Here is an 18,290-nt window from a genome sequence, read left to right on the forward strand (position 1 = left end):
TTTACCTGCTAGGCCATCTTGCCAGCTCTCAAACAGCAAATTTTATACTCTGAGGGCTAGAGAGATGGCTCAGTGGTTAAGAACACTGGCTGCTTTTCTAGAGGACATGGGTTCAGTTCCTAGCACCCACATGGCAGCTTACAACTGTTAATAATTCCAGTTCCAGAGGATCTGATGGTGGATCGGATATCACTGTGGGCACCAAATACAGACATACATACAGAGAAAACACCGATATACATTAAATAATAAAATAATTTAAAAAATAAAATTAGGTATTCTAGCATTGGCGATATGCTTCTATGGTTAAAGTGCAAACATGAGGACCTGAGTTCAGAGTCCTAGAACCCACATAAAAGCTGGGGTGCTTATGACCCCAGAATTGGGGGAACAGAGACAGGTGGATTCTCAGAGCTCACTGTCAACCAATCTAACCAAATTGATGAGCTCTTGGTTAAGAGGTCTGTCTCTTATTACTACTGGCGGGAATGGCATGTGCTGTGGTGTACTCACGCGGAGGCCAGAGGCCAGCGTAATGAGTTTGGTTCTCTCCTTCCATCTTTAGGTGGAGTCTGGGGATTGAATTTAGGTAATCTGGCTTGTATAGCTAGCACCTTTAGCAAGACCTAAGGGATGTGAGGTGGTGTCAAGACAGAATTGTGGAGCAGAGGCTAAGAACCAGGGATAGGAATACTGCTCCTGCCACGGTAACTTTGTGAATCTCAGAGAAATTCCTAACCTGTCAAGGCCACAGTTTACTCAATCTAAAAACAGTACTTTATTTAGGCAGCAGGCCAGGGATGCAGCTCCGCAGTAGTGTTTCCTTGGCATGCCTATCATAAACAATAAATAAAATTAATGTCATATAGTCTGTCTAAAAGATTTTGGGGTGTTATCTAGGCATACTGATACTATTTACAGTAGTTTCCACTGTGCAGGAAGGCAATGTAGGTGGTTTTTGAAAAAACCACTGCTGAATGTTAAGTTTCAGTATTTCTGTGGTGCCCATGCCCTCCCACCTCTGCCTGCAACTCATTATGTGGGATCAGGCTGGTCTTGAACTCAAAGATCTCTCTGCCTCTACGGTTTTGCGAGTAAAAAGTGTGTGCCACCACACCTGGTTGTTCTGTGCTTTATTAAATAAACTTTCCCCTCCCTAAGTCCTATTTGTGGGCTGAAATATGTTTTTTTTTTTTTTACTATAAAAATGGAAACCCTGGCCAGATTTTACACATTCATGAATTAAAATTATCCAAAGGCAACAGAAAAGTTACTAATCATAACCCGAAGGTAGACTATTTTTGTACTAGTTCTATATATAAGGATAGTCACGTTGCCAGTTTCTATAAACATGTTATTTACTTTCCTTCTGGTACAATTACGTTTTGCATCACAGCATTTTAGGACAAAGTTGCCAAGCGAGGTGTTTGCTTTTCACATTCTTTACCCTGCCCCATGGCATCCAGTGACCTTATACACTATTTTAATTGCGAAGAGCAAGAGCCTCTTCTGTGATTGTCCTGTAAAACCTATGCTAAGGGATGCGATTACTACAAATTGGTTGCCTGTCGGGCACATTTTTCTGGGATTTTTACTTCGGTCCACAAGATTCTGACGATATCGGTTGCCAACACTTGGAAGATTTAGAGATCTCACACAAAAAACCAACGTTATGGTTTTGGGAACAAAACCAGGAGAATCCGATTATCTCAGTGGTGGACCTCCGTTTCTAGAGGCAATCATCTGTACCGCCGCCGAGCAGCTGCTCCCCTGAAGGGCATGGATGGATACTTCCATTTCCACAGCGCCGAACACTCCCATTGTCTTCCACCAGGCCAGTCTCATTCATTCGTGTTATTTGTCAGGCCTCTGTAGACATCTGAGTCTGCAAACACTATCCAGACCTTTACAGTCTCCCATCAAAGAGTACTTTGTTCTGCCCCAAGTCCCTCATCAGATTTTAAAGCAATAGCTAAGAAATCTGATCAAGTACGAGGCTTTCACATGTGCTTTCTGAAGATAGCATCTCAACAGAAAGAGATGACTATGCAGGTGGGTAGTACAGGCATCACGGGACTACAGTCAGAGTGCTAGCATCCACTCTAAGTTACTGTAGTCTTAGTACCCAAAACGCACAGTTCTCGGATGGACCGAGGCAATTGTTTCCCTTGTAGAACAATGGACGCCGGACTACGTGTGAAACCTACTTCAGCGGCAGTGTGCAGATCGTCCAAAAAAGACGAAAAATTGATACGAGCAATTCTGACTTGGCGCTTCCTCGGAGGCTTCAGGGTAGTTGGTCTGACCACATTTCCCCTCACCTGTTTTGGGGGTTGCTTTTGCGGTGGGCAGTCGCACCCAAGGAGCGCGCGCATCTAGCATGAGCTCATCTCTCGGGGGGCGTTTCCAGAAGGCCGGGCCTGGCTGCAGGCGCTTGGCGCAAAGCTCCCCCCCCCCCCACTCCGGTATCAGCGGCCCCCCGCGATGGGCGGGCGCGGCTGCACAGAGGCGCTGCCTTTCGGCAAGCTTTGTTTCTATTTGAGCGCCAGAGGGTTCGGCCCTAAGCCTTTCTGGGGAAGACTTTCTCAAATGCTCAACACGCGTTAATTCGCGCGGAGGGGAGCCTCGGGCGCGCTCGCTGAGCCGCGCCCGGCCGAGCTCCCGGGGACGGAGGACGGCCCCTCGCCCCACTAGAGCCCTCCCCATGCAGCCCGCCGACCGCAGCAGTTTGAGAGCCGCTGCACAGACAGCACGAGCGTCCTCCTGTCCGGGGAGCAGACGCAGGCCGACCCGTCGGCCCTCTCCAGGGCCCACCCGAGGCCAATCCCACTGCAGCTAGGTCTTGCGATGGCACGGCAGTGAGCGCCCATTGGCCGCCGCCACGGGCTCCGACTCCCCCCTCCTCCCCCGCGCTACAGCTCCAACGCTGCAGACCAATGAGATGGCACTTTATAGACACCCTCCCTCCGCTTTCTTCTTCGCCCCGCCTCAAAGAGGGAGGGGAAGTTCTGACTGGCCAGATGTCCTCGGAAGCCCCCTTCCCTTCACCAATCATTGAGCAAACGACACGCCCAACGGAGTTGTCCAGCCAATGAGGAAACGGGCGCGGCGCCCTGCCGTCCCTCCCGGGAGTTTCGCCGTCCTTAACTCTTGAGGCTTTTCCCTGCAGGCCGGTAGCTCTGATTGGCTACTGTTGCTATTGTCGACTCTCTCCTCCAGCCAGCCACAGAACAAGGCGAAGCCACTTTCCTTCTGTTCGGCTGCCTTCGGCATTCTCCGCTGCCGGGGCGTGGTCTCCCAGCGGCGCCTTCTCATTGGCCGTTGAGGCCGCTCGGCTTTTTCCGGCAGGAGACGCAAGGCAGCGACGTCTTTGATTGGTTCCGGTTTGGCTTTCGGCTTCCCAGCCGAAGCTGGCGGGCGCGGGCTCGGCGGGCGATTCCCAGACGCCTGTTACGCGGGCGGCGGGGCCGCTGGGCGGTGTAAGGCTGGGTGGGGGAGGAAGGAGGCGGAGGACGAGTAGGAAGGGGGAGGGGGAGTGGGGAAGGGCTAGGCGGCTGCGCAGACGGCGCGCCTCGCACAGAGCAGCCCCCGACCCGGCCGAATGCGGGCTTGTGCCGCCGCCGTCGCCGTCGCCGCCTGGGCCGAGTGACAAAGGAAGGAAGGCAGCGAAGAGGAGCCGGCCCTGCAGCCGCTGACAGGGCTTCGGGCTCCGGGCACAGCGCGGACACTTCCTGAGCAGCCGCTGAACAGAGGCGAGGGGCGGAGGCCGGCCGTGCCGGGGCCGCGGACGGGGGAGGGGACCCCGAGGGACGGAAGCGGTTGCCGGGTTCCCATGTCCCCGGCGTATGGGGAGCAGTCAAGGAGCCGCTGCCTGGGGTCTGAAGGGAGCTGCCTCCGCCGCCGCCGCCGCTGCTGCCGCCATGGCCGCTGGATCCAGCCACCGCCTGCAGCTGCTCCTGGCGCAATGAAGAGAGGAGCCGCCGCCGCCACCGCCCGCCGCTGACTCGCGACTCCGCTGCCCTCCGCTTCACCCGGCCGCTGCAGCCGCCGCCGCCGTCAGACCGCCGGGTCCCGCTGCCGCCGGAGCCGCAGCATTTACCGTCGCATCTCCGAGCCATCTCCTCCCTCCTTCCCATCCCCCTTCTCTTCAAGCGTGAGGCTCGTGATCCTTCCGCCGCTTCCCTTCTTCATTGACTCGGAAAAAAATCCCCGAGGAAAATATAATACTCAGAGTACTTATTTTCAATCAAGTATTTGCCCTCGTTCACGATATATATTATATATATTTTTAAGGATTCCACTCCACCCTTTTTCTCCTTTCCCAGGAAAGGGAGGTGAAAGAATTGTATTTTTTCCCCCAGCCCTAAATCATCTATGTGTTAAATACCCGTACCGATCTGTCTTGAAGGAGAAATACATCGCTCCTTTATTTTTTAATTTTTATTTTTAATAGCTATACAAAAGGAGTGAAAGGCCAAGAGGACGAAGTCTTTCTCTTTCTTGCGGGAGAACTTAATGCTGCATTTATCATTAACCTAGCACCCTAACATAAAACAAAAGGAAGAAAAGGATTAAGGAAGGAAAAGGTGATTCAAGAAGAGCCATCATGTCGGGGCGACCGAGAACCACCTCCTTTGCGGAGAGCTGCAAGCCAGTGCAGCAGCCTTCAGCTTTTGGTAGCATGAAAGTTAGCAGTGAGTATCGATTTTATTTTACACCCCCTCTCAATCTCACCATTAGGATAAGAAACCTCGAAATACCAGGATCTTAAACTATCAGACTTGATGAAACAATCAGTGGTAATGGAAAAGGGCAAAACCTGTCTCGGGTCCAGATGAGGCAGCTCTCTTTTCTCCTCCCATACCCGTATCCCCTCCCCCAGCCTCATTAACCTTGAATTGAGAGAATATTACTTTTATTTGGCTGATTGGATTTGAAACTTCTTTTCTTAACGCTCTCCTCGCTGCTGGTAGTCAGTCGTTTCAAGTGCTCCGCTGCCTCCGGCTTAAAAAAGCGATGGAAGCGTTTGCTCGCCCAACCCTTTGAAATAAAGAAGAGAACAAGACTTGATTAATAAACCATGATGTACATTTGCCGAGTATGTGTCTTCTGGGATGAGGGAGTTTATTTTACTTAGCTCAGGTTATCATGGTTCTGTACTCTAAATAGAGATATTACATGTCCAGCCTCCCAATATTTCCTTTTTTTTTTTTTTTTTTTTTTTTTTGCCCGTGTGACTACACAAAGTATTTCTTAATCTGGGGATGAACTTGCTTGGTAACCCACATTCACATTGGAGGCAAGCTAGCATCCATCCCTCCTCACTCTACAAGGGGCTGGTGGAAGCTGATAAATATCCCGCAGCAGTTACATCTCTTAAAGTGCATTGTCTTCAATTGGATAAGTGGTTTAATGTGTTATCTCTTAACCTTCCTGTTTTGACGTTACCAATCTGCCACCATATAATTTGTTTAATCAAAAGGTAACTTGGAATGGAGATTCAACTTTTGATTGAGGTTGTATTGTCATTGTGCCAAATACTAAGTTAAGTGTTAATTGTCACTGACTCATTGTCATTTAAGTTTAATTTTGAGGTGTCATTGCATTTATTATGTGTCATTATTATTTTAGAGTACAAGTGGATACCATTTTAGGATTATTTAAAATGTATCAGTGTCTGTCACTGTCTTTTGTCAGGGGAATTTGTGCTGGGGAAAAAAAGTGTGTTCTTGAAGTGTTTTGTATACTGAGTATCCAGTGTTCAAATGTATCTATTTGTGGAGATGTTTATGTGGCATTCATGACAGCTTATTTGAACATACCTGCAGTCTGGCAAAAGTATCTGTGTTACTTCCCTTATTCCATGAGAAAGAAGAGTGAGGACACAGATTTAAAAAAATTTTTTTTTGTTGCTGAGAGGAGCTGAGATGACAGAAGAACTGAGATTTTTAAAAAGTCAAAAATGTATGTGCTGTTAGGAGAAATTGATTAAGCAGTCGGAAGTGATTTCCCATTGCCCCCAAGATTTCTGTTTGCCAAGCTTTAGGAACCTGTCTGAAACAGACACTTCCAAAGTTACATCAGAAGTGGTAGCTGAATGGAAGGCAATTCTTGCAAGTTAACTTTTTTTTTCTTTCAGTGACTAGCTAGTTTAGGACGCAGGGTATGTTAAGTGGGAAGCTGATTTCGCAGCTTTCAGGGAAGGGTCATGCTTTCTAAGCACTTTATGGAGTCATTTGAAAGGAATTTTTAAAAAATGTTGGGGTAATTTTCAGCTATGTTGAAGTAGACCATGTGACAGCTGTGGAAGAGCTTCAGGATCTGTGTGTCCTATGCTGTGGTTCAAAAACAAAACAAAACAAAACAAAAAAACTAAAAAAAAAAAAAAATCCACTCAGTCAATTTTAGGCAATTTATTAGCTTTATTTCAGAGATCTATAATGCTAGAATAAAATACCAAAATTGGGGACTTTTCATGTTGTTTCCAGGATTTTCTTTGAAAACAACTTATTCTTGATAAAGGTTCTATAGAATGGAGTAAATCTGAGAGGAGTGTAGTTTAAAGTGTTCTAATTTTTGTTAACATACCGTCAACATTAAAAACATTGGAGTTTAATGCCAGTTATTATTTTTTAATAACCTTGATGTTAAGGACGTGTAGATGAAGGAGGTATTTGTTAGGGTGCTGGCATTCTAAAGACACTCCTTGTCCCCAGAACCTCTGATGTAAAGGCGTACATTAAAGAACAAAAATGAAACCAAAAAAAATCCCAAAAAAACAAAGTGAAGACTGTTACAAAGTGCAAATTGTGCCAGTACCTGAGAGGGAGAGTGGGGAAAGGGTAGTGAGAAAGGCTGCAGCAGGAGATGTCCGCTGAGGTGTTGCTCAAAACAGGTGCTAACACACACGAATTGATGGAGAAGCATGCGGTGTCCTAGATGGAAGAAAGCCCGGTCACAGAGGGTGTGTTTTGTATGGGGGGCGGAAAGCAAGTTGACGTATCTCAATTAGAGCGCCCTGAGTAAGAAGGGGATGGCAGTCGGGACTTAGAGGACAAAGAGCAGAAGAGGCCTGTGGAAATGTGAAAATGTCTTGCTGAGCAAGACATTCTGAGGAGATTTAGCTAGCCGAGTGGAGAGACATTAGAAGCCTTTTTGGGAGAGAGTAGACTGTCATAAATCACCATGTACAATGTGAAAGGGGGATGAAAGGAACAGATTTGAGGACTTGTGAGGGAAAGGCTGACAGGACTTTGGGCTGGCCTGAAGGGGAGTATTTGTGGAGTCAGGAGTTAAAAATAAATTCTGAGGTTATTGGTCTGGAAGACTTGACCGCTGAGTTATATTGTTCATTGTAATGGGAAATTGAGAAAATGCCGAGAGAGGGAGGATGAGTTCAGTTTTTAAAAATGGCATACAGTAGGTCTCCTTGAAACTCAGCAAACAGCAAACGGCAGTTAGTTACTGACCAAACCTTAGCTTTCCAGTCTGTTAATTGCAATTTCTAATCTTCACTCAGAGATGTCAGGTTTGTATTTGAGGGTGTGTTCATTAGAGGCTTATACTTACACTGTTTTGCTTTGTTTTGAGACAGGGTTTCTCTGTGTAGCCCATTGGACCCACTTGCTATGTATACCTGGTTGGCATCAAACTCAGAGATCCACCTGTTTTTTTTCCTCTGGAGTACTGGGATTAAGTTAAATATTTTAGATTTTATATAATCTTTCTGTTTTTATCTTGTCAGGGTTTCTTTCTCTGTGGCCCGGCAGTCCTGGAACTCTCTTGCTATGTAGATCTGGCTGGAATGTTGGGAGTACAGGTGTGTGCCACTTGGCATTTATATAGGCTTAGTCTTTGGGTCATTCTTAAATTTATTTTTCATAAGTTACGATTTTAAGTAAATTTTGTCTGTGAAATAATGATACTTTTTGTTTTTTTGAGACAGGGTTTCTCTTTTACACATAGCCCTGGCTGTCTTAGACTCTCTTTGTAGACCAGGCTGGCCTTGAACTCACAGTGATCCACTTGCCTCTGCCTCCCGAGCACTGGGGCTTAAAGGCCTGTGCCACCATGACTGGCTAATAATGATACTGCTCCCACCTTTGGTTTTTCCAGACGTGGTTTCTCTATGTAGCCTTGGCTGGCCTGGACTCACTTTGTAGGCCAGGCTGGCCTGGAACTGACAGAGATCTGCCTGCCTCTGCCTCTGAAATGCTGGGATTAAAGGTGTGTGCTGCCGCTTGCTGTGATACTTTTAATATTTAATTAAAAGTTGATTAATAGGCATTATTATTTTTTGGTTAAGGCATTTATCCCAAGTTTATTTTATTTTATTTTTAAGATTGATTTGTTATGTATACAGTGCTCTGCCTGGATGTAGGCCTGCAGGCCAGAAGAAGGCATCAGGTTAGATCACATTATAGATGGTTGTGAGCCATCATGTGGTTGCTGGGAATTGAACTCAGGACCTCTGAAAGAGCAGACAGTGCTCTTAACTGCTGAAGCCGTCTCGCCAGCCCTATCCCAAGTTTAAATAAGTATATTTCAAATACTTTTAAAAATGTATTTTTATTTTATGTACAGTGGCATGTTTGCTTACATGTATGTCTTGTGTGAGGGTGTTGGATCTTGGAGTTACAGATAATAGTGAATTGCTATGGGTGATGGGAATTGAACTAAATTGAACTACCGTCCTCTGGAAGAGCAGTCAGTGCTCTTAACCACTGAGCCATCTCTCTAGTCCCTCAAATACTTTCTACTTGCTATAAGGACATCAAATTTTATTCACATCCAGATTTATGTGTCATTAAGTGGATATCAACATATATACAGTCTCACTGGGTGTGGTGGCACACACCTTTAATTTTAGCACTGGGAGACAGAGGCAGGTGGATTGCTATGAGTTCGAGGCCATCCTGGTCTACAAAGAGAGTCCAGGACAGGCAAAGCTACACAGAGAAATCCCATCTTGAAACTTTTTTTTTTTTTTTTTTTTTTTCCTCCAGATAGGGTCTCTCTGTATAGCTTTGGCTGTCCTAGACTTGCTTTGTAGGCCAGGCTGGCCTCAGACTCACAGTAATCTGCCTGCCTCTGCCTCTGGAGTGCTGGGATTAAAGGTGTGTACCACTACACCCAGCTTTGAAACTATTTTTTGTTTTGTTTTGTTTTTGTTTTTCAAGACAGGCTTTCTCTGTGTTACAGCCCCAGCTGTTTCGGACTCCCTTTGTAGACCAGGCTGTCCTCAACCAGAAATCTGCCTGCTTCTGCCTCCCAAGTGCTGGGATGAAAGGTGTGTGCTACCACACCCAGTCATAAAATAGTTTTTGATGAAAATTTTTATTAGCAGCTATGTGTGGTGGCCCAGATACCTTTATCCCAGTACTCAGGAGGCAGGTTGATAACTGAGCTCCAGGCTTGGACTACATGGCAAATGAGTTCCAGGACAGCTGGGACAGAATAGAGAGACCCTGTCTCAAAACAAAAAACCATTACTGAAGATAGATCGGTTTGTAGTCACATAGGATTCTGCAGTATCAAATAATACTGTCTTAAAATGAAAGACTAGCTGGCAATTTAGAGGCTCTCTCGTTTCCAAGGAAGATTCATTTCCTTCGTAGCATGTAAGAAATAGGTTATTAGGAACTATCTAACTTATTTTTTTCTTTCCTCCCTCCTTTTCTTTATTTTTATTTTGGTATTTTTTGAGATAGGGTTTTCCTGTACAGCCTTGGCTGTTCTAGAACTAGCTCGGTAGAAACAGCTCTATCTGCCTCTGCCTCTGTCTCTGTCTCCCAAGTGCTGGGATTAGAGGTGTGTCCCGCCACGCCTGGCTCACTAGCTAATTTCTTGATTTTCCTATATAATGGGGAAATATGTTCATGTGTGAGATTGAAAACCAGGACCTTGCTTTTTCACTCAGCTAGATGCACAGTTGTTACGGCTTAGGATATTTAGGTAAGATTTGCAAGCTCTTTTGTTGCACACACCTTTAAAATGCTAATCATCAAGTGACAAGCACTACTCTGAAACTTTGAAGGGACCCAGAGAGTCAGCAGTTTGTTCTGGCTGATTGGGAACTGCATTTAGAAAGTGAGGCATCTTCTCATATTCCCAGCCCTTCAGAGGGTACTTGCATCCGGTTGCATCAGTCTCTTATATTGGACTGGAGTTGCAGGCGGGAGACTTTGTTTTGGTAAACAAGTCTGGGAAAGGCAAAGCCATTAAGTGTTAGCAGTGTACTGTGAGCTGGGGAAGGTTTTGTTTTGATGTTTTTCTAAACAGGGTTTCTCTGTGTAGCCTTGGCTGTTACTCTGTAGACCAGGCTGGCCTCACTCCCAGAGATCTGCCTGCCTCTACCTCCCTGAATGCTGGGATGAAAGGCATGCGCCACCACTTTAGGCAGGAAGCTATTTTTGTGTGAGCTTTGTGCATACAGAAGGCTGAGAAACAATTTTGCTGACCCTGTTACCTCAGTTCCTTTTTTTTTGTTTCTGTTTTTCCATAGTTTCTATTAAACACTTTACATTTGTTAATTTAATGTGTGTGGGTATGTGCATGTGGAGTCAGTTCTGTACTTCCACTATGTGGGTCTTGAGTCTTGAACTCGGGCTGTCAGGTCTGGTGGCAAGTGCTTTATTTTAGCAGCTGAGCTGTCTTTTCTTCAGTATTTTAAAATAAGATTGCGGGGCAGAGATGAGGACAAGCAGGATGTGAGATTAGTGTCTCTTGTGATACTCCACCCTCCGATGGAGACTGGGTGTGACAGCAGTGAGGCCTGGTACCGAGACAGGACCAACCTGATTCCCCAGGCACTGCTCCACAGAGAGAATGTAGTCATTCTAAGAAAATAAAGTCATTGGAACAGTTAGCATCATTTTTTCTGCCTGATCTTTTGGGGATGTTCGAGCGGTGACAAAAAGGAAAACCACGTCATGGTACATGGATTTTGGCATGGATGTTGCAATCTTGCCATCTAACTTTGGTTATACAAATGTTTCTTGAATATCATCAAAACTGCCTCTGAAACTTTGAAATATGATGCAGAAAAGTATGTTTGTGTAAAAGCTGTGTATAAAGTAGCAGGTGACAATTGAAGGAGAAACATTTTTCTCGAAATGACATTAGTGTTAAGTTTATACATGAGGGCCGTTGGCATGGTTCTGCAGGTGAAGACTCGGTGACGTGATGCCTCAGTTCTCCCCCAGGATCTAGGAAAATAAGCTGGCCACTGTGCCCAGCAACTTTTCCAGAGACAGGGTTTCTCTGTGTAGCCTTGGCTGTCCTGGACTCGCTTTGTAGACCAAGTTGGCCTCCACCTGCCTCTGCCTCCCGAGTGCTGGGATTAAAGGCATGTACCACCACACCCTGGCGTGTCTAGCAACTTTTAAGAAGACCTTTTAAAGGGAAATTTAGCAGTGACTGTGAGTTTTCATCATAGTGCTTTTTGAAGTTAGTTTCTGGTATGTCTGTTAATAAATAAAGTATCTACTTACAGTTACATTGAAAAAAATATTAGGACTTATACCAGCACAAAAGGGAACAATAATCTGTGTCTTTTTTGTTGTTTAATGGTGAGTCCACACTGGTTTCTGTTGAGTAGTATTGGCAGTCTGTGAGTAAATCCACTTCTGCTGTATTTATATCCCAGGTAATATCAGGAAGTGCTTCTCCAAGTAGCCACTAATAAGAGTTCACTCCCCTGCCCCATGCTTGAGACAAGGTTTCTCTGTGTAGTCCTGGCTGTCCTGGAACTCACTCACTCTGTACACGAGGCTAGCCTCAACTCATATCCACCACCCTCTGCCTCTCTAGTGCTGGGATAGAAGGTCTGTGCCAGACACATCTAAGGTCTAGACATATCTAGGGTTTTGCTCTTTCAGTTTCTTGTGAAAAGAGTCTTGTTCCTCCTTAAAGGATTTTAGGCCAAATCTCAAGTAGAAATTATATCTGAAGTCCATCTTCGACATAAACTGGGGAAACAGGCTGGCAGGTGACTCTGGAGACTTTCTCTGAGGGCAAGCTTCTAGGCTGGAACTGATGGTGGTAAGCATCTAAAAAAGGAAGGGAAAGAAGAGAAAAGAACACACACACAAACACACACATCTTGGTGGATGGAACAAACTCCAAACAGCTAGTTCCAACAACTTCATTATTTCTCTCACAGCTTTTATTTCCCAGCAAGATCTTTCAAGCAGTACAAAAATCCCAATGTGGTTACATTCTGTTTTCTTTTAAGTGAATGATTACATGATTACAAACATGTTCCCCAATACCTTCATATGATCAAATATTTTATGTATTAAGGGTGAGAAACAAGCATGAAAAACAAATCATTTCCAAGAACCCATAAACTTTTTTTTGTTTGTTTTTTGAGACAGGGTTTCTCTGTGTAGCTTTGGCTGTCTGGGCTCACTTTGTAGACCAGGCTGGTCTCAATCTGCCTGCCTCTGCCTCCCAAGTGCTGGGATTAAAGGCCTGTGCCACTATGCCCAGCCCATATACATTTGTAACTAAGCAACTTGTTACATTTTAACAGAGAATAAGTAAGCAAGGTAATTTCTCAGCCAGCTTTTCTTTACTCGTTGCAATTTGCCCTTATGAAGAAAGAATCAATTATCTTAAAAAGTAATCTTAGAAAGATCTTAAAAGAATCACAGATCTAAACTCTATAAAAACCAATCAGCCATTTCTACTTTAAATCCTAAAGGTGCTCATCTACTTAATAATTTTATTAAGCCATATCAGGAAGCTGAGGGCAAAAATAAGTATAAGAAATTAGTCAGCTTGAAGCCCAGCTTCAGTGAGCGGCCGGCAGCCAGTGCTAACTGGGGTATTGTCTTTGCTCACCAGCCTCAAAAAGTCCCCAGCTTTACTAATAGGAATGTTCCTTTTCTTAACTTCAGATTGTTACCTAAGATCCTCTGCATCAGAGCCAATAGCAAAAACGTCTTTACGTAACTTGGCTAAACACTCTATTTTTCCCTAGGATTTTCTATGTCAGAGCCACTTGCAAAACCATCTTTACCTAACCTTGTTTTTCCAAATTCTTTCTAAGGGCCATTGTTAGCAGTCTATATCTGCAGGTTCTTTTCAAGGGTGGTGGCTGAGTCTCCAGCAGTAATGCCTGAAAGAAATCAAGCATTGTTATTATTTTTTCCAATGATATTGTCCAATGAGGGGCTGGAAGCCCTTTTATAGTACTCACACAACTCATATATTAAGGGGATTATAAGGACCATAAGGGTAACAGGCAGAGCTGTACACCATAGCAGCATGAAGTCCTCAGCTGTGTAGTTCTTGTTGAGACACACCCATCATTGGTATGTTAATCGGTGGGCTGTATTCCGGGAGTTCTAGAGCTGTTTTGATGTTCTTTCTGCATGGCCCCCAACAAAATTATTTTTCTGGAAGTACTCTAAATTTTATTTCCAAGCAATTATGTTAGTGCCTGTAATTGGAGCCCCCTTTCTTCTGTCCTCCCCTCAAGAATAGAAGTTAATCAGTGTGGCAGTAGATTCTGTGGAATCTGACCTTCTTAGAATTGGTTAGTGATTGACAATCAAAATAAGCCAGAAAGTCAGATTTAAAACTGTGAACAATTAATTATAAACTGAAGACTTGAAGACTTGGATGAGCTGCTGCTGGACCTGGCATCAGACTGACAGATTGCTAGCTGTTTTTGCTGGTTTGTAGGTATCAGAAAGCTTTTGTTCTCTGAGCTATTTATTGGTTTATTTATTTGTTTGCTTGTTTTTGAGACAAGGTTTCTCTGTGTAGCCTTGGCTGGCCTGGGCTCGGTTTGCAGACCAGGCTGCCCTCGAACTCTCAGTGTCCACTTGCCTCTACCTCCCGCCACCACACCTGGCTTAGCAGCTGACTTCTTTCTCCTGAGTTATTATCTTAATATTATCTTGTGACATCAGCCAGTAGAGCTCAAAGTATGATTTGGTAAATATATCTGGAAATGTTCTTAGTTAAAAATGTATTTACTAAGCAGAGTCTCATTATGCATCATAGGCTGGCTTTAAACTTGCTATTCTCCTGCCTCAGCTTCCTGAGTAGTATGTTAGATATGTGCTACTATACTTTGGTCATTGATTTATCTGTATTTGTTCCAAAGGGAAATAGGAAAGGTGTGTGTGTGTGTGTGTGTGTGTGTGTGTGTGTGTGTGTGTGTGTGTGTTAGTAGATTCTTTACCTCTTCTGCATGGACACAGATGTTTGGAAGCTTCTTGGTGAGATTTTTTTTTTTTCCTTTCCTTGGTGAGATTTTATGATTAATTGATTACTGTGAGAATTCTGCCAACTTGTAAGTGTACCTATACCAATCATACATTCTGGGCCTAGGGAAAGAACCCAAGACTAGGATGAGTTCAAGGACCCACTGGACCTAATATAAGTTGGACTTGAGCTAAAACATTAATCAATCGACATCCACAAGCCCCTGCTTTAACTGGAGGGGCCACAATGTTTCTTGGGGCTTCTTGGAATCAGCACCAGTTCAGAACCAGTATCCACTAGACCTGGGAAGTCTGATTGTCACCTTCACCCTAGTGTACACTTACCCTTGTAAAGGCTGTAGGACCTTCTGGGGAAGGACTTGGGAAAGGCTAACAGTAAAACTTGACTTATCTTAGTGTTCTATTGCTGTGAAGAGATACCACGACCACGGCAGTTACAGAGTTTTAGTCTGTTACCATCATGGTAGGGAGCGTAGGAGCACACAGCCAGACTTGGTAGCTGTGAGCTTTACATCTGTACCCACAGGCAGCAGGAAGTAGAAAGCCATTGGCTTGGCTTGGGCTTTTGAAACCTCAAAGCCCACTCTGAGTGACACACTACCTCTAAGAAGGCCACACCTACTCCAAAGTCACAGCTCCTGATCCTTCTCAAATATGCCACCCCATGATGACTAAGCATTCACATACATGAGCCACTGGAGGGCCATTCTTACTCAGACCAGGACAGTATTTTATCAGGGTCTTTCCTCAGGGTAACCTGGCCATCTCTTCACTCAAAGGGTCTACAGTCTGGAAAATGGTTCAAGGACTAAGATTCTCATTTGCCGTGATACAATGTAGCTGTTCTTTCATTTGTTTGAGAATTTTTCCACTTACACAGACCAAACAGAAATCTATTTCATGATTGATTAGCTAGCACCAAAGGATCATATGAGTCACGTGACCATTGCCTGTGGTGACCTTTACGGCCAGACCATTATAGACACTGCTTTGTCTATTCTGCCACTTTGCCTTTGGGGATTCTGTTGGTTTCTGTTACTTTGGAGCCCAGTTAAACTCATTGCGTTTAATTTGTCCAGTTGAGCAGCAGTGTCTGCAGCCCTAAGGTCTGGCACAAGTGAATGGACAGCAGCCAACCTCTTGGAGTGTGCTGGTGCTCCCTTCACCGATTTGCTTCTTACAGGATGAGTGAGAAGCATGTCTTCTGGGCCTTCCATTGTGGAGGATTAGGTTTTCACAGTATACCCACTCTAGCATTGCAGTTTCTCTGAGCCTTAAAATCCCTTCATCAGCGAACAGTGAGCAAAGGGACATTAGGCATCTGCAACTCCCTTTCAGTAGGCCCTCTTTTAACAAATGCTGCATCCAACCATTCAAACAAACTTAGGTCACCTCCACTCAGTGGGTCCATTTCAATAACTTTAGCCTCATCCGGTTTTATGTCCCTTCTGCTATTCTCCCACACTGTTAAAATCCATTCCCACACACATCCCCCAGACTTCTGACTGACTGAATTAGAAAACTCATTAAGCTATTTAGTAGTGTCGTGCACTTCCTCATGGACATACTTTCTTTCTCCCCTCTAGGAGCCTGCTTAGGCTAGGAGTCTTATTAAGTCTGGTTATAGGTCTAGGGGCAGGTATTGGTGGACCCCCTGAGGGATGTCAGAATTGTCTCACCTCGAGTCTCCTTCAGAGAAAGTCACGATTTTCTCAGTCAAAGGTGAAGAAGGCACAAGCTCAGAGGTGGGGTGTGAGTACACCTGCTGAGGGTGGAGAGACGACTTCCTCAGGCCAGATGAACTCTAGAGAATCTGAGGGTTCAGAGTTCCCAGCCTCATTCAGGTGTCCCCACGCATCCCCACCCCAGGTTACAGGATGCTGCTCTTTGCCAGCAAATGCCCCTTAACCAGCAGCACCCTCAAAGGCTTGAATTTTTGCTGTAATTCAGCCAACCTTAATCAGTTTGATTCTCTCCCAGGGCACACTTGGAAAGTTTCAAGCTGCTTATGCACATCTGGAGCCCATCAGTTTTCATCACTGAGCTCATAGAAGTTGCTTGTTCCTTTCTTTTGTCAGTTTCTCCAGAGATGCTAGGAGCAGCCTACCATTATCATCATTTTCCTGCAAATTGTCAAACACTTTATATTCAGAGTCACCAAATCCATTGCCTTTCACAATTGGTGAATCAGGATAATCAAATGGATTTTTCTCCTCAAGCTTGTAAAATAGTTCACCCCACAGGCTTCCAGGAGAGGCCTCAGTGACTGTTGGTGTTGGCAAATTGGAGATACACTTGAAAGATTCATCCATCTACTTCTGTTGCTTTAGAACCACTTCTGTTACCAAAATCTATATTAGGTAGGGTTCTCTAGAGGAGCAGAGAATGAATCTTTACATATGGACAGATGAGTTTTTAGAATGACTTACAGGCTGCAGCTCAGCTAATCCAGCAAAGGCTGCCTATTTAAGAAAAGTCCCCGAGGCTTTATGTCTCAGCTGTGTAGTATCTACTGCAACCCCCCAACAGTGGGCCCTAATGCCAGCGAAGGGACTGACTTGCTGGCAAGGTGACTGCAAGCTGGCAGAGAGCGACTTTCCTTGCTCCGTGTCCTCATGTAGGCTTCCAGCAGCTGTGCCCCAGATTGAAGGTGTCTTCCCACCTCAAAGATCCAGATTAGAAGGAGTCTTCCCACTTCAGAAGAAGCAAAAATCCCTTACAAGTATGCCTCGCCATTTTTTTGGTTTTAATTAATTCCAGATGAAGTCAAGTTAACACCAAGACTAGCCATCACAATTACCACAATAACACGAAGCAAGCATAGAAATCTGAAGAATACTAATATTAGTGTTTACATCAGAGTCATTTAGAGTCGCATAAACCACAAGTGAGACATAGGCATCTTACAGTTTTGGGTCAGATAAAGTAAATAAGACAGATGAAATAAAGTTTATGTAATAACATTTTTTTAAGTCTGTACATTAATATATTTCAACAGAGCTATGAAAATTATTTTTTCATAATTTTTCACACTAATCTTCCTAGCCTTAATTAACGAGTTTGAGGAGTCATGGTGGTTATTGTACTGAGTACTGCAAGTTTTTGTTGTTGTTTTTTTGTTTTGGTTTTTTGAGACAGAGTTTCTCTCTGTAGCCTTGGCTGTCCTGGATTCACTTTGTAAACCAGGCTGGCCTCCAACTCACAGGGATCCGCCTGTCTCTGCCTCCCGAGTGCTGGGATTAAAGGCATGAGCCACTACCGCCTGGCTTTTTTGGTTTTTTCGAGACAGGGTTTCTCTTTGAATTTTGTTTTCCAAAGGGTGCTTACTATTAGGGTAAAGATTTCTCTCTATATTTTAGCACAACTGCCTATCTATGCCTATATATGTGTGTGTGTTTGTTTATTGTGCAGACAGCCCTGGTCATCCTGGAACTCGTTTATAGACCAGGCTGGTCTCGAACTCACAGCGATCCGCCTGCCTCTGCCTCCTGAGTGCTGGGATTAAAGGCGTGCGCCACCACGCCCGGCTTTCCTTCAGTGTTTTAAAGAACTCCTTAACATTTAGTTCCAAATACCCTTCTCCCTAACTATTGAATCATCCATTTGTTACCCACAGCTGTGAAGTTCACTTGCGTATGGCTCCTTTGACATGCCCAGTGATCTTTCAACATTCTACCCTACCTTCTAGATAACCTTGTTCCCTTATAGGAGATGGTATGCTACAGTATGGCATAAATGCCTCTTACTCACTTTTGTTTCCTGCAGTGTATAGAGTAGTGCTTTCTATAGTGTGTCAGTTCATACATAAGGAGTTGAAGGCAGTGTGCCATGATGTGACACTGTATGGCACTGGTATGTTCTGGAACCTGAGCTCAGGTCTTCTGGAAAGAGTAGCAAGGGCTCTTGACACTGAGCCATCACTACAAACTGCTATGTCATTTGAAGGAGAAAGATGGGAAAGTTAGAGACCAGTTATACTGTGAGCTTAGTATTCATTGGCTTAGTATCACTCCCCTCCCCCTCTTTTGTTTCTCTTTTTCAAGACAAGGT

General features: G+C 44.6%; 1 protein-coding gene across 2 annotated transcripts in view; it reads left to right on the forward strand.

Annotated features, from left to right (window-relative positions):
* The first annotated feature begins 4,016 nt into the window (after positions 1 to 4,016).
* The window catches only part of Gsk3b (glycogen synthase kinase 3 beta), a 148,577-nt gene continuing 134,303 nt past the window's right edge, over positions 4,017 to 18,290 (forward strand). The window contains exon 1 of one of the 2 annotated variants that reach the window (XM_051149897.1): positions 4,017 to 4,694. In XM_051149897.1, coding sequence (XP_051005854.1) covers positions 4,607 to 4,694 — 88 coding nt within the window. In that variant the 5' untranslated portion in view covers positions 4,017 to 4,606. The remainder of the gene's footprint in view (positions 4,695 to 18,290) is intronic. The other variant, XM_051149898.1, reaches the window with a different exon arrangement.

The sequence above is a fragment of the Acomys russatus genome, chromosome 8, assembly GCF_903995435.1.
Source record: "Acomys russatus chromosome 8, mAcoRus1.1, whole genome shotgun sequence".
Taxonomy (NCBI): domain Eukaryota; kingdom Metazoa; phylum Chordata; class Mammalia; order Rodentia; family Muridae; genus Acomys; species Acomys russatus.